We start from the raw sequence: 15,244 nt of genomic DNA, 5'->3' as shown, positions 1-15,244 counted from the left end.
ATGGGAGCACAGGAAGAGCCAGAGCAGATGAGGATGGGCTCCATCTGCTTCCAGCTCCCACCCCAGTATGGCACACAGTACGCTGCTCTCCTCAGGGAACAGCCACGGGCTGGGAGCAAAGAGTTGGACTGGGAGGGTTTGGAGGCAGCATCTGGGGAGGCACCAGGGAGTCCTCAGTGAGGCCACAGCCACGATGAGGACCAGGGCCACCAGTGGGACCCCCTGCAGCCTGGTCTAAAGGTGGGCACAAACACACGGTCACCGGCAGTGACCCCAGCCACCAGTTCTCAGTTCTGGAGGCTGGCCTGAATCCATAGCTCCAGGTACATGCCAAGAGCCTCAAAGACAGAACACATAGAATAAAACAGCAGCTGCTGCCTGCCCCTCCTGCCCCTCTTCCTAACCCTCAGCAGCATCTGGAAGAAGCACACGGCACAAAGCCACCTGGAGATGCCAAATCCCACCTCCATCGGCAGCTCTGCAGAGGGAGGAAGATGGCACATGGGGAACTTCATGAAGACACAGAGGGATGAGCACTGTGCTGCAGCCATGGCATGCGTGCACTGTGGAACCCAAGTGATGCAGGCCTCATGTCGGGAAAGATTTTCCCCTATTTTCTTCCATGAATCTGTCTTCATCCTGAAGCTTAATTAGTTTAAAGCGAGTCTCGCATCTGTGGCAACCTTCAGCAGGGAACACACAGTCAACAACATCCAGTTCACTTAACTGAATCACAGAATATCCCAGACTGGAATATACACACGTATCACCAAGTCCAACTTCTGCTCAGGGCAGCGGGGGAGAACCCATCCCTGGAGGTGCTCAAGAACCATATGGATGGGACACATGGGGACGTGGGCAGTGGGCATGGTGGGGATGGGTTGGAGTTGGACTTGGGAATCTCAGAGTCCTCTTCCAACCTGAATGACTCACGATTACACAGAGGAGCACCCAAAATCCAGAGCCTGTGTCTGAGAGTGTTGTCCAAACTCCTTGAGCTGCAGCAGCTCAGGGCTGTGATCACTAAACCTGGTGCAGGCCCAGTGGCAAGAACAAGGGGACACAACATGCCGCCTGATGCACTGCTAAGGTCTCTGCACTCCTACCCATAGCGGCAGTGCCACCTGCTCCCTGGGGGCTCCCAGCTTCACCCTCCAAGGATGCAGCTTTCACAGTGCCCAACGTGCAGGAAGGTGCAGGATGCAGCTGGCATTCAGGAAGGTCTCACACTGCTCCACTGCAGAATGCCCAAGAGCACTCCAGCAATGCTGCACAGCCACGCTCAGAATATTTTTCTGAAGAACATTTTAGGTTCAAAGTACAACGATTCCAGGCTCCTGTACATCGTTCTGCTGCCATGGCAACTCGATGCATTTGTTCCCTGATGATCCAGCCACGTGGAGGGGGGATTTCTGCTGGCACTGCCATGCCCTGCACTGCACCCCGGGCACCTGCAGAGCCAATGGGACCAAACGGGACCCCAGAAGCAACAAGAGATGGATGATGGAAAGAGGCACGGCCCAGGCCATGTAAAACGTGCTGTGCACTCAGGTGTGGGGTTCTGCAGGACTCCAACCTATGGTCACAACCACCAACACAACACAGGTTAAGCTGAAGTCAGGACGAACTGCTGCTCTCCCGCCGGCAACGCTCAACGTGTTGGGCTGACAAGGACTGCGCCCTGGATCCGTATGTCATCCCAACATGACAGATCTCCAGGAGATGTTTAATTTTGTACTACGTTACCTCTCATAGAAAAATGCTCTAACGAAATCAAAGAAGCAAATATGAAACGGGTGCATGTCACAGTAACTGACAGGTTTTAAAATCATCAGAAATTGGAGATAGTCACAGGAAACACAAGGAAGTTCCTCGCTAGTCTCAAAGATCTGTTGTCAAACCAAAGCAATCCACGTCCTTCAAGCACAGCTCTTGAAATAAAAAGACAGAATTACTTTACTAGAACTGCTGAACACTGACTGGTGATGAAAGCCAGTGGCCTGAACATCTTTCCAAACCACAACTCAAAGCAAGCAGCAAGGACACGGCAAGAGGATGCTTCCAGGGACCCAGAGCTCAGGTGGAAACCAGCAGCCACAGGACCATAGCCTGCAAAAGGCTGCGAGCCCATAGCAGCTGTGAGCCAAGCACAAGATCAAAGCAGCTCCATTGGGAGCAGCTTGAGGCCACTGGTCCGAGTGGGGAGCCATGAGCCCCATGGCGTGCCCCAGCAGCGCTCGGCCAGGAGGTAATCTCACTGAACTAAAAATATTCAGCGTGTTCAAACACAAGATCTAGAATAACCTGCCTCTTTGGCTGTCCAGGACACAGCCAGGAGCAGCAGCTGCCCATCACGGAGGGACATGAGCCCTGGAGCTCCGCACCACGCTGTGCTCACCCTGCACACACACGGCCCTGTCCCCTACCGGGATGCCGAAACAGCCACCAAGAGCTCCAGAGCTGCAGCCACAGCTCCACTGCAGCACTGGTGCAGCCATTCTGGGGCTCATCATTGCCCTTCAGAGCCCAGCATCGCTGGGCTTGGCACCAAAGCCAGGGAGAAGGAAGGGCCATAGAACATCCCCAGCTGGAAGAGACTCATTACTGAGGAAAACTAGCACAGAACGAAAACATTACAGACAGAGGGAGTGGGCCTGGTCTGTTTCAATGCATTTTATATATTAATTATTCATTTACTGACGGTGACTGATAAGGAAAAGGTATCACCACTATATGTTGAGGCATTCACATCCAAGCTTACTTTCCCTATTGGCAAGCTGCATCACTCAGCTGAACCATGCCAGAGCCACGTAGTGGGCACAGATATTCACGAAAAGAATAAAATAAAATAAAACAGAATTGGTGGATAACCTGGAAATGTCTGAAAAACACTGTGAGCATTCAAAATCAGAGGAGGAAAAAAAAAAAAGCAGTGACTCATCTTGCAAGGGAAGAAAGCAGCACACCTGACAGAGATCCTTCTGTGCTGTGCGAGATCTCTGCTCCTGACGGCCTCGGCAGAACCGAGCAGTGCTGAGCGCGGACCACGTGCTGGGAGATGTGGAGTGGAATTCATCGCGAGCTGCGAGCACCGGCTGTCAGGAAATGGGGCACAGGCGGAGGGCTCGAGGGCTCCCTGGCAAGAGGGAAGGCACTCTGACTTCTGCCACAGGGCAGTGGGAGCACTTTAATGGGTGCTGCTGCATCCATCACCTGGTCACCCGCTCCCACGCTCCACGCGAGAGCGGCCATCAGTACGTGCGTCCAGATCGCTCGTTCCCAGCACGGAAATGATCACATCCACTTCAAAAACAAAGGGAAACACAACCCGGATCTGAGCCTCACACCACAGGAGAGCAGCGGGGCTGCAGAAAGCAGCTCAGGACCACTCTGCTGCTCGCAAACCCACCAAGAGCAGGAGTCCTTGAAGCACAGCATTTACAGCAGCAAACAAGAGGTATCCAGGCCCTGTGACAGGCTGCAAAGCCAAAGCTTCCTGAGCACTGAACTCCAGTAGCACGCTCAGGGAATGGCAGTACAGCTGCAGTGCAGTCTCCTGAAGGACAGGAGGGCACCTGCAGCATCTGGGGGATTTCAATTTGGCCCCAGCGCACAGCAACTGCATGCAGGGTGAGACTGACACTGCTCCCTCCATTGCCAAAGTGTGATTTACGGGCAAAGGTGTCACGAGTCCAAGAACAGAGCAGAAAAATCTATTTTCTACTACTTCCACGAGAGCAGAGGCTCTCCAATGGTGTACACGTGGGCTGTGAAGTGACTTCAGCTCTCAGGTGCCTCCTGGGCAGGGCAGCTGCAGGTTGGGGCCTGGGCACCTGTCCTGGCACAGAGGAGAGCCCAGGGCCCAGCAAAGTCCTGGGGAATCCCATTGCTCAGGCACTGCTGGCAGGCACATCGTCTGCCCCACTGCTTCCCTCTGCAGCCCAAACCACTTCAGGGCTTATTTTGGGATCACTATGCAGCTGGACCACGAGCAGATGTTTCTGCAGAGAAGTCAGTGACCCGGGGACGATGACACTTGCCTCGCAAGCCTGGCTTTCACTGAGAATGCGGAGGAGCAGGCATCCAGGCAGCTGCAGGAGGAGGAGGGCAATCAGAGCAGCACCGTTATCACTTGTACAAGCGATGCAGGGCTTTTCTCCAGAGATTCTTCAAAGCCCTCAAACAGACACGCGCTTCCATCCAGCCAGGCTACATGCTCTGCCACGCAGGCACAGAGCACGCCTGGGTCTGCTCTCAGCAGAAACGAGACATGTTCAGAGGTACAAAAACACACACAACCGTGCTACACAACAAGATGGAGACACAACCTGCTGCACGTGGCAGAACTGCAGAAGAGGATGCTGCGCTTCGGCCACGTGGCAGAAAGGACAGAAGAGATATCCATATTGCATGGGGGAAAATCCAGGAAACGTAGGTAGGTTATGGAGATCAGAAGCACACCAAGCAAGGTTTCTCCACTGTGAGCACTGCGTGAGCCCTCTGTGCCTCTCAGATGCCACTGCCCCATCCCTGCTGGCCATCATCACACCAGAGTGAAGGAGACTGAAGTCACACTCCTTGAGTCACACTCCCCACCAGAAGGAAGGCAGCTGGGAGGGCTCTGCTGCAGGACCAGCCGTGTCCCCACAAAGGTCCCTTTCCACACTTGCAAGGCTGTGATGCCCCAGGCTGCACAGAATATGCATCCCATTGCTCTGAGCACCAGCTCTCAGTTCAGGCCCAGCTGACAGCAGCACGGCCAGCGTGCAGAAAGCACAACTGCTGAGGGCAGTTCTGTCCTGGGCCAGCAAAAAGCAGAGCTGTGCAAGAGTGATGGGCACAATGATAACACAGCACATGGGCCACACAGGAGTCCTTCTCTGGCTGGAAACAAAGGCCAGCACACAACCCTGATACCCCCAGTCCCCTCGTATGGCACTGCTGGAGCTGCAGCTCAGTGCTGCTCTCCATTGCCGTGGGCATGTGGCACTTGGGACACGGTCAGTGGGCACTGCAGGATGGGTTGGGAATCTGACAGGTCTTCTCCAGTCTCGGTGAGTCCATGAAACTGTAATGGGGAGAGCTACTTTGCCTTGGTTTGCCAGGGGAAGTCCTCACTGTGGCTTTGCTATGCCACAATGCCTCAAACCACAGCGTGACTGACACAGGGAGCCCGAAACAGCTTCTCACCACACTCAAACCACCTACTGGTAATAACAACAAGGAAGAGCTGAGCCCAATCTGCAGCCAGCACGTGCAGGCATCCTGCTCCAAGGAGGGCTTCCCCCCCTCCAGCCCCCAAGGGGAAGGGAGGGAAGCGAGAGCCATCAAGAAAAACAACTTGGTGCAGTTCATACAATCAGCTTTGAAGATTCTTTTCTATACCTTCTCAAGAGTTTAATCAAAGTGTGTTTACTGGGGATCTTGCAGCAAAATGAATCACTCCAGTTACCATGACAGCGCTGCTCGGAGAAGTACAGCCGTGCTCCAGCCACCCTGCTTAATCTGACACTTCTGTGTTTGCTTTCACCCTGCAGAAGGAGGAAGGCAAAGCTCGGGGTGGGAAATGCCTCTGATTGCTCCAGTGCTGCGGGGTGCAGCAGTGCTCCCCGAGGAGCCCTGGGACCCGCGATGCTGTGCTGGCACCTGAGCAGCACCTGCACCACGCTCCAGGCAGCCCCGAGCTGTGGGCTAATGAGCCAAGAGGTAATCAACACTGCGAGGTTATTTAGAGATTTACTGGCTCAGTGTTAAATATTCATGTAAAAGAGCAAAAGCGCACGAAGTGCGAATGTCTCCACAGTTCCAGGCTGAGAGGCTACATTTACATTTTAACAGTGGAAAATTACCGAAGCAGAAGGAAGGAAGCACTGAGTGCTTCCCCACCGCTCCCGGAGACTTCCAGGCGTCACTTCCAGGAAGGAAAGCTAAAGGAAAGGTACACGATGCTGGGGCCGAGCAGAGCTGCTCAGCTCCAGAGGGGTTGTGCTCATTTTCCTCAGCACTGAGAAGTGCTCCTTGGGCAGGAATTAGAGACTCATGATGGTCTGCTTTTCAAATTAACAAAAACGAAACCGTCCTCCAACCGCTCCTCCATTTGTCTCCGCGTGGCTCTCAATTACCTGCCCTCACATTTGGTGCACCCGTGCTGGACACGGCCCCTCCTCTCTCCTCCACTCACAGTGCAGCTCTGCACAGTGGGAGCAGACTTCACTCCGTATCTGTGTAACTGAAATTGAAGCTGCTAAAAATACACGGTAATCAAAGTTGCTAGTTCTCCCTCCAAGCCGTCCCAAAAGGTGCAGCCAATTCACCTGTGAGCAGTGCAGGAGAGGCCGTTCTCGGCTGCTCTTTGCATCTCTGCACTGGAAGTTTCTCCCTGCAGAATGGGTGTTTTTTATCCCCCTGTGTCCCCTCATTACATTCAGCACATTATCCTGCCTGAACCACCACTGCTCAACACCCCCTCCCCACCCCCAAAGAAGAAATCCCGACCCGGTGAAATTAATAGCGATGATGGAAGAAAATCAAAGACATCGAACAGTATTTCAGATCTACACGTGAACCTCACACTCCTCTATACCACCAGCAAAAGCACCGGAATCAGAATTTCAAACTTCCTCCTGCAATTGCAAGGACAGCTGTGAAGGATGCTTACTGGGCTCTGTGTGTTTCAGCTAGCAGGCCAAGAGCTTCTGCAGCAAAGCTCAAAGGAATGGCAATAGTGCTCACTGAGTCATTGCCCTCTACATCTAACACTCCTTCCAAAGTGCCAGAGGATAAGGAGATGGCTTTGGAGGGGACGTGGGACAGTCACTCAGCTTCACATCGTGTCTGAAGCTGAACGCTTCTCAATGGGAGGCAATAAAGCACAAGAATGGAATTTGTATCAGTCAGCGTGGCCTTAAGAGCTCAAATCTCATTGACAGAAGTAACAGTTGACGTAATAAGCTTGGGTGGGTTTTCACTGTAGTGATGTTCTGAGGAGTGCTTCCAATGTGCACGATACCAGGGCAGGTTTTAACAGGCAACAATACACAATAATGAATCATCATTGGAGAAAAGGAATGGGAACTATTTCCAATATTAATCAGTAAGCTATTTCTTGGTCCAGTCATATAAATGCTTTTTAGCTTTACCAGTGACCTACGCATGCACACAGATCACTGGCAAAAAGAGCGTGGGTGATGGGATGGTGGGTGCAGCAACACACACCCAGCCAACCCCAGGTGAGAACAGGGGCTCGTGAGCTGCCACCACGTCCCCCATCAAGGCGGGGACATCAGAGCCCCACCGTGAGATGCAGGCAGTGCTCCTCCTCAGAGAGGGGAAACCACCATGGGAGGTGCTGCTTCTGCCAGCACCATGCCTAACGATGAATACTCACTGAGTCCACAGAGAGTGGATTTTAATGCCATTTCCAAACGAGCACTGACAGCCCCCACCACTCCGCTCAATTTTCCCATCTGGGAGTGACTTTCTGCAGAATATCTACACTCAGGACCACCCAGGACTTCTGCTGTACAACATCTCTAGTTCAGAGCACTGAACGCAGTGCGCCGAGAAGAGCGCAGATCCCACCTCTACTTTACTGTTCATAGAACACTTCGGGTTGGGTTGGAAGAGATCTTTGAATCCCACCTGGCTCACCTGAAGATGACCACCTTCCTGCAGGACCCAGGAGCTGCCCCCCTACAGCCCAACATATTTTATTTATTTTTACAGCAAACTCTATCTTTCCTTGGGGACCAAGGGGCTGGTCAGACCAAGGCTTTAGATAGCTCAATATTCTGATTGACAACAGTAGTGACAACAAAAGTCTTTGCAGACGGCACAAGAAAGTCACATAGGAAGTCATCTCTTCACCACTGCTGCTTACAGGTTTCCAACGACCCATAGACTCACACAATCACCAAGGTTGGAAAAGACGTCCAATCACCCAAGTCCAGCAATTCACCTCCACCAGTAACTCCTCACTAAACCACATCCCTCAGTACAACACCTAAATGTGTCTGGAGCACCTGCAGGGTTCCAGAGTCTGGCCAAAGAGAAGTCACTCTGCCTGGGGCAGAGCGGCTGAAGGCTGTGCAGAGGAAACAGACCCGGGGCTGTGGGTCAGTGCTGGGCTGAACGTGAGCCAGCAGTGTGCCCAGGCGGCCAGGAAGGCCGATGGCATCCCGGCTTGGATCAGGAACAGAGCTGCCACTGGGGTTGGGCAGCGTGGAGAAGAGGAGCTCAGGGGAGACCTCATTGCTCCCTACAACGACCTGAAGGAGGCGGTGCTGAGCTGGGGGTCGCACTCTTCTCTCGCGTAACTGCGACAGCATCAGAGGGAACGGCCTCAAGTTGTGCCAGGAGAGATTGGGGCTGGACGTTATGAAAAGAGTGCTGAGTGCTGGGATGGGCTGCACAGGGAGGTGGTGGAGACAGCGACCCTGGAGGCGTTCAAGGAACGTTGAGACGTTGCGTTGAGGAACGTGGTTCAGTGAGAACATTGTGATAGGTGGATGGTTGGACCGGAGGGTCTTGGAGGTCTTTTCCAGCCCTGGTAGTTCAATGATTGTATGATTCGAAGTATCAGTTGAGAAAAACAATGGAAAATATTTCCAAAATTATTCAGCAAGCTGGCTCTAGGTACAATCGTAGATATTTTTGTCTTTACCAAGATGAGTAAAGTTACCCAGTCTGGAAGAAGCTGCCAGGTCCCTTCCAACACAACTATGTCAGGAGTCTGCATTTCGTTTGCATTACACAATGTCACAAAGCTGGGAATATTTTCACAACAATGGACAATTCACTGCCTGAAGACTCATGGAATCTTCCAAAAGTGTCATGGTCTAAATTGATGCCCTGCTGCCCACCCACACTGGGATACAACACCTCTCCTATGAGGAAAAGCCCTGTTCTCTCAACTTATTTAGCTTGGAGAAGAGAAGGCTCCAGGGAGACCTCTTTGTGGCCTTCCAGGACTTGAAGGGAGCACATAAACAGGAGGGGAAGTGACTATTTACACACGTCGATAGTGACAAAACAAGAGGGAATGGTTTTAAACTAAGACAGGGGAGATTGAGGTTAGGTGCTAGGAGGAAGTGGACGCACTGGAGCAGGTTGCCCAGAGAGGTTGTGGATGCCCCAACCCTGAAGGCATTCAAGGCAAGGCTGGATGTGGCTCTGGGCAGCCTGCTCTGGTGATTGGTTACCCTGCCCACAGCAGGGGGGGTTGAAGTTAGATGATCTTTGAAACCCTTTTCAACCCAGGCCATTCTATAATTTCTACTCACTGCTCATCGTCTCCTCACATGGGAAGGATACAATGAGGATTTAAGTGCAGGTGTCACTTTCAGACCCTAGCAAAGCCCAATTTATGTCTTCACATCCCTAATCACCTGGAAAAAAATCTGTCCCAAGGTAATAGGAGAGAAGAAGGCTCTGTGCCACCAGTTATCCCACACACAGCCAACAGGGAGCCACGGCTGCAGGATCTTCAGCAGACACGAGCCAAGAGGTGGATGCATCCCAAAAGAACAGGTCACCAGGGCTGCCAAACCAGACCAGAGGGAGTGAGGCACTCCCCCACCCCTACCACCAACCCTAAGGAAAACTGCTGTTACAGTGCACTTCAGTTTCGCAAACAAATGCTGGTGATCTCACACGGATCAGAATTCCCCAACAGAAAGGTATTTTATGTAATACAGGGCAACTGCTTTGGGTCTCATTATGGCTGAAGATGAACTAATTCCTCTAACTTGAATTTAGTGGTTGCTTAGAGACTGTGAATCATGACCCGATTGTATTCGGCATTAAAAGAGGGAAGATGGTCCCAACCAGTGTTACGTACACATAATGCTTACGATTCGTTTCTCAGCATTGAACTCATGCTGTATCATTTCCCTCAGATCCGCTCCCATGTAGGAAGAGTAAATATGAATAAAATCATGAATTAAAAAAAAAGGAGCAGAAGTTATAGAACATATAGTTAAATGCAAAATAAAGCAGCCACGTTAAATACTTAGCTGGACAAAAGCAGCAAACCAAACACATCAATTGGCATCGTAGGATACATTTACCCTGAAATTATGGAATATAACTGAAATCAATACGGAGTTGCAATACATGCCAAATGGATAATGGATAAGAGGAGCTAAAACATCAATGAAAACCAAGTGGCTTATGGAAGGGAGCAAAGTTTTAAAAGCCTTCGGGTTGTTCTGCAGATGCAGAAGCATACTCCAGAAGGAGCAGGGAGAGGCACTTGTATCACATCACGATGACAAAGCGCAGACAGCTACTCATTAGCTGAAACAAACACTTCAAAACTTGCAGACTAAGGAAACTTCCCAGAAAGAAGGATGGTGAAAATTACTGAGCCGTTGACAAGAGATCCAACCAATAAAAATAACGTGCAATTAATACCACCGCAAATGTTTTCGTGAAGAACAGGTAATGAAGTGCACATCTGATTACACCGAGGTATGCACACAGATGACAAGTGCTGATTTAAGCAGGTTTAAGACTTGAATGCCAATGGGGCAAGCAGCCCACCCTGTCAGAAAGCTCCAGAGGCCCCCATGCCTAACACTGACTCCTTTCCTATCCCAAATAATGCTCCCAGTTAATCCGCCCTCCTCCACACTTGCACTTCTCAGTTCTTAATGAACTCTGAAAAGCAATTTCTCCTTGCTTGGATGTTCATCTGCCAGTTCCATTGACCCCAGGTGGATGCCATCTGGACCTGCTAGTTTGCGTGCGATTAGCTCGCAACTGTTATCTGACCTATTTTATACAAACAGACGTATCTAAAGCACGAACAATTCATTCTTACTCGGCACGGTTTTGTGCCGTTTTCCATAAACTTTTTCAGTAAGACTGTGCCATTCTCTTAGATACCGACCCGATCAGTTGGGGTTGGGAGAGACCTTCGGAGGTCATCTACTCCCATACCCCTCCCACTGCAGTCTCTCTCCCTTTGGGTTAACAGCACGGCTTTCTCATGAACACTGCTCACTAACACTTATCAGGAAGTCTCAGGCTTTTCCCCAGATCCTTTCTGACTCTTCTCACGGTTCCTCAGCAGCCATTAGTGAGAGCTGCCTGAGAAAAGAAGTGATAAAAGGACGAGCTGGGGTCCAGGTTCCCAGATGCAGGGACACCTCCAAGAGCCAAGCCCAATACCTGCAGGCTGTTCCAGGCTCCACAAGTTGCATTCCACCTGTGACCCACCGTGGGTTAACCCCAGTAGGCAGCTCAGCACCACACAGCCACTCACTCACATAATTCCCCAGGATGGGGACTGGGGAGAGAATCAGAAAGGTAAGAAGTGAGAAAATTCATAGATGGTGATAACAATTAAACAGCTAAAGCAAAAGCAGAGTGTTCAAGCAAAGCAGAATAGGGAATCCACTTGCTACTTGATTCTGTACCTCCTGTGGCTCATGCACCAAGAGCAAACGCTTCGTGTTGGTTCCTGCATTGCTCTGAGAGATCTGCAGAAATCAATTGCCCAGAATGATGCAGGAAAACTCAACAGGTGGTATGGTTTTACACCTGACCTAAAAGTCAGTTTTGCATGACACATAATACTGCATGATAATGTCTACACTGTGAAAGGACCGAAGAGACACTGTGGGGGAAAAGGTGGTGCAGGAAATCCCAAACTGAAAGAAGCAGTGGGTGCTACTTCACTCACAGAAGCTTCACTGTAGGGTAGATCCATAACCCTTAACCCTTTTGAGAGAGGACACGCCTCCTTGCTCGAGGTCTGGCTAACTGCTTTTGCAGGAGAGGAGCTCCAGTGTGAAATGGCCCCAGAAATGCACAGAGAGAAAAGGTAAATGGTTTTACAATGCACTTGTCAGACCTACTCCAGTCTAACAATTTGGCTTGCTCTTTAGCTTGGCAATCTCAGCAGCCATAAGCAAACATGACGTTGGACTAACGAGATGAACAGTGATGTTCCCTAAAGGAAAGCAGATCCATCCTGCCACTCCTGAGACCCAAAGTGGCTGCAGGCTCAGCCAGTCACTGCAGGCAGCACCACGAAACCACCAGCTCACACAGCCGCCTGACAACGGCCCTGAGCTCTACTGGAAGATGAAAAAAAAGGGAGAAAGGAGGATAAGAAAAAAGATCCAACTCACCAACATCGGACTCTTTGTGGGTTTTGATGATTTCAGCCAACTCAAAATTTCCTGCAATTATGGCCACCTGAAAAGAGAGGGAGGGAAGAGAGTTGAGCAGCTCCACACAGCACTGATCCCGCGCTTGCTCGCACAGACTGCGCCATATGGACTGACAACAGCTGCTTTCCGTGGGGGACGTGGAGCCAACAATTGTTCTGCCTCAGCTCGCCCAGTCAGTAATCCCAAGGTGAAAACATGCTCCCAGCATCGCAGGGCTCTCGAGCGTCTGTCGATGGTTGTGTACCAAAAGGGTGGCAAAGAGCTCGCAGATCACCATTCCCATCTCCTCACAGCTCGGTGGTTGTGTGCCTGACACCAGCTGGGAATGACTTGTAGGCACTGACAAGATCACAGAATCAGTCAGGTGGAAAAGAGCTCTGAGATCACCAATCCAATCCCAACCCATCCCACCGTGTCCCCAAGTGCCACATCCCCACGGCCCTGGGACACCCCTGGGGATGGGGACTCCTCACTGCCCTGGGCTGCTGTGCCAGTGCTGAGCAATTTTTGGAGCTCCGATTGCTCCAGTTCCCAATCTGAAACCACAGAAGTCAGAACAATCCCATTTTTCAAAAGAATATTTTTGCGTCCTGTCCTGAAAACGTGAAAGAGCCAAAGTGAGATGGGTAGGAGAACACGAAAATCCATGGCTGCTCCTCAGAGTATTAAGCTAGAAGAGCTGGACTGCTCTGGTCCTGCATGGGACAGGACTGCGTGCCAGGACCACCCCTGTTTGTGCTTCAGGTGGATGTTTGAAACCAAGCACCCCATCAGAGAATGCCAAACACCGCAGACACCGACGGAGCCGGGCACAGCTCCAGCTGCTCAACGCTCTGCCCTCCTACAGGAACAGCTTTTGGAAACACAAGCTTCATTTGCATTTTACCACTAACTTGTGACGAAGGGATATTTTTAACTTGGTGACTCAGTACGGCACACACACCTCTCTACTATGATCCTTTATCAGCAGAAATAGTCTTACTATCCTCGGCTCAACAATGTTGATGTGGTTTACTTTTTTTTCTTTCCTCAGGCCTGGAATTCACACTCCAACTCCTCAGCCAGAACTGTACAAGACCAGTGATGGTCAGAAGGAAGGAGACCTTCCACGTGCAGCCTCAGAATGAGCCCAGGGAAATGAGTCTGAATCTGTTTTCCCCTCAGCCTGCGTCCAACCACAATCCCCCTCACTCCATACACACACACGAGGTTTGCCATCCCAAAGGTCACATTCTTTAAACAGGCAACCAAAGATTCTGTACTGTACAAGAGGACAAGTTACCCAAAGCTAAACACCCAGCCCGGCAAAAGGCTGGAAAGCAGAATTCGGAAAAAGCATTTCAGCTTCAAAGTCGTTCAGACCAACAACACGTCCCCTTGTGCAGGTGACAGCCTTGGAAACACCGTGGCTTCCAAGAAAGGTGAGAAGCAACACGCTGACGGAGACGTCTGCTACGAATATCATCTCACATAAATCCCTGCGAAGGAAGAAGAGCCCTGCTGTTTGCATTTCTCAACCCAACTGGGAAAATGAAAAGAAGATGAAAGGATTTCCCTTACTGCACCATCACCTCAGCTGGTGCTCTGCAGCACGATGGACCCAAGCGCTGAAACCATCGCATCCAACAGACAACGTGTGAGCCCTGGGCAGCAGGACACCAACGGACACAGCTCCAGCTCTGAGTCCTGTGGCTTTTCTGAGGAAGGAGCCACGGGGTACAGAGATGGGAAAATCTCTGTATTGTAGCATCATAGAATAGTTTGGGTTGGAAGGGCCTCCGAAAGGCCATCAGGTCTCACTCCTTGTGATGAGCAGGGACACACACGGCTCCATCAGATGCTCAGAGACCCATCCCCTGATGCAGGTACTTCCCATAGGAAGTGCAAAGAACAGCTATTCTGAAGTCCAAAAAAAAAAAATCAACATAAATAAATAACAAGGTCCTTTTCCTCATTACAATGATGATACAACAGTGAGCATACACACCGTGGACTTGTGCTCACAAGTATGAGCACTGGGAGATCCAAGGTGAGTTAACCTTACCTGCTCTTTGTTGTCAGAAAACATCCACAGCAAAGCAACATCTCCCTCTGCTAGGAAGGGACAGGTCCTTGAAGCTGATGTAGTCACTGCTGGGGCTAGCACACTGCAAAGCTCTCAAACTGAAGGGAAGGGGTGGGTTGGGAGACAGAGGAGCAGCAAAACAGCAACTGACCACGAGTCAGTCCCATCCAGATGCTTCCAGCTTGAGGGAAGCCCCTGGGTGACATAAAAACTGATGGAGAAGCCCATGAAGTAGGAGGAAAAAGAGGGGAAGGCACATTTGAGTAGAAAGGGTTTGGTTTATTTTTACGGTCACACTATGTAGGGGCCAGAACGTGCAACTATGAAATGCTGATATTTTGAGGTATTTTTGTACCTGAAGAAGTACACTCTCCCTTCACTGGAACCTCCGACTTGAGGAAAGACAGAAATGCCTTTTGAATAAAACAAATCTCTCTATATTTTATGCTCTTCATTAAAGGACACCATCTTCTTAGAGGTATTTCTCAGCTGCAACAGCTGGAGAAGTCCAGAACTTCATTGCTATCATCCTAGGTGTGCAAACCACTTTATGACAGCCACTGGGTGCAAATGCAAAGAGAAGGCAGGAGCAGAGCCAGGAGGGAGCGGGTGGAGGTGCAGCAGTGGTGGCTATGGGATACGATGGAGTGAGAAGGAAGCAATTACTGCAATGCTGCCAGGCAAGAAAGGGAACAGATCTTCTGCAGAAAACTGCCCATCAGTTTGGCTGCTCGCAGGCAGCAATTTGGTACCACAGCACGTTCAAGTAACTGAGCTCTCCTCAGACCCTGAGCTGCACTCCATACCCCTGCCTGACTGCTATTTCTACATCTCTTTCTCCAGAACTTCTCCAATGGCCAACGCTTTCCAGAGCACAAACGGATGTCAGGACTTTTTGCAGAGTCACCTCCCTCCACGCTGCCAGGCAGCCTCCAAGCGTGTTCTATATCTGTTCTAGATTCCCAGAAGTCTGGCAGTCCTACTGGGCCGATCCTACCGC

General features: G+C 50.8%; 1 protein-coding gene across 1 annotated transcript in view; it reads right to left on the bottom strand.

Moving 5' to 3' along the window:
- Window positions 1-15,244, bottom strand: part of SHANK3 (SH3 and multiple ankyrin repeat domains 3) — a 255,468-nt gene that overhangs the window by 166,229 nt on the left and 73,995 nt on the right. Inside the window, 1 exon segment of the mRNA XM_065749212.1 lies at window positions 12,138-12,204. Coding sequence (XP_065605284.1) covers window positions 12,138-12,204 — 67 coding nt within the window.

This window comes from Cyrtonyx montezumae, unplaced genomic scaffold (assembly GCF_038088225.1).
Source record: "Cyrtonyx montezumae isolate F1298 unplaced genomic scaffold, pur_monq_1.0 scaffold_59, whole genome shotgun sequence".
NCBI lineage: Eukaryota > Metazoa > Chordata > Aves > Galliformes > Odontophoridae > Cyrtonyx > Cyrtonyx montezumae.
Note: the sequence above shows the minus strand (reverse complement) of the source record. Positions and strands in the feature narration are given on the sequence as shown.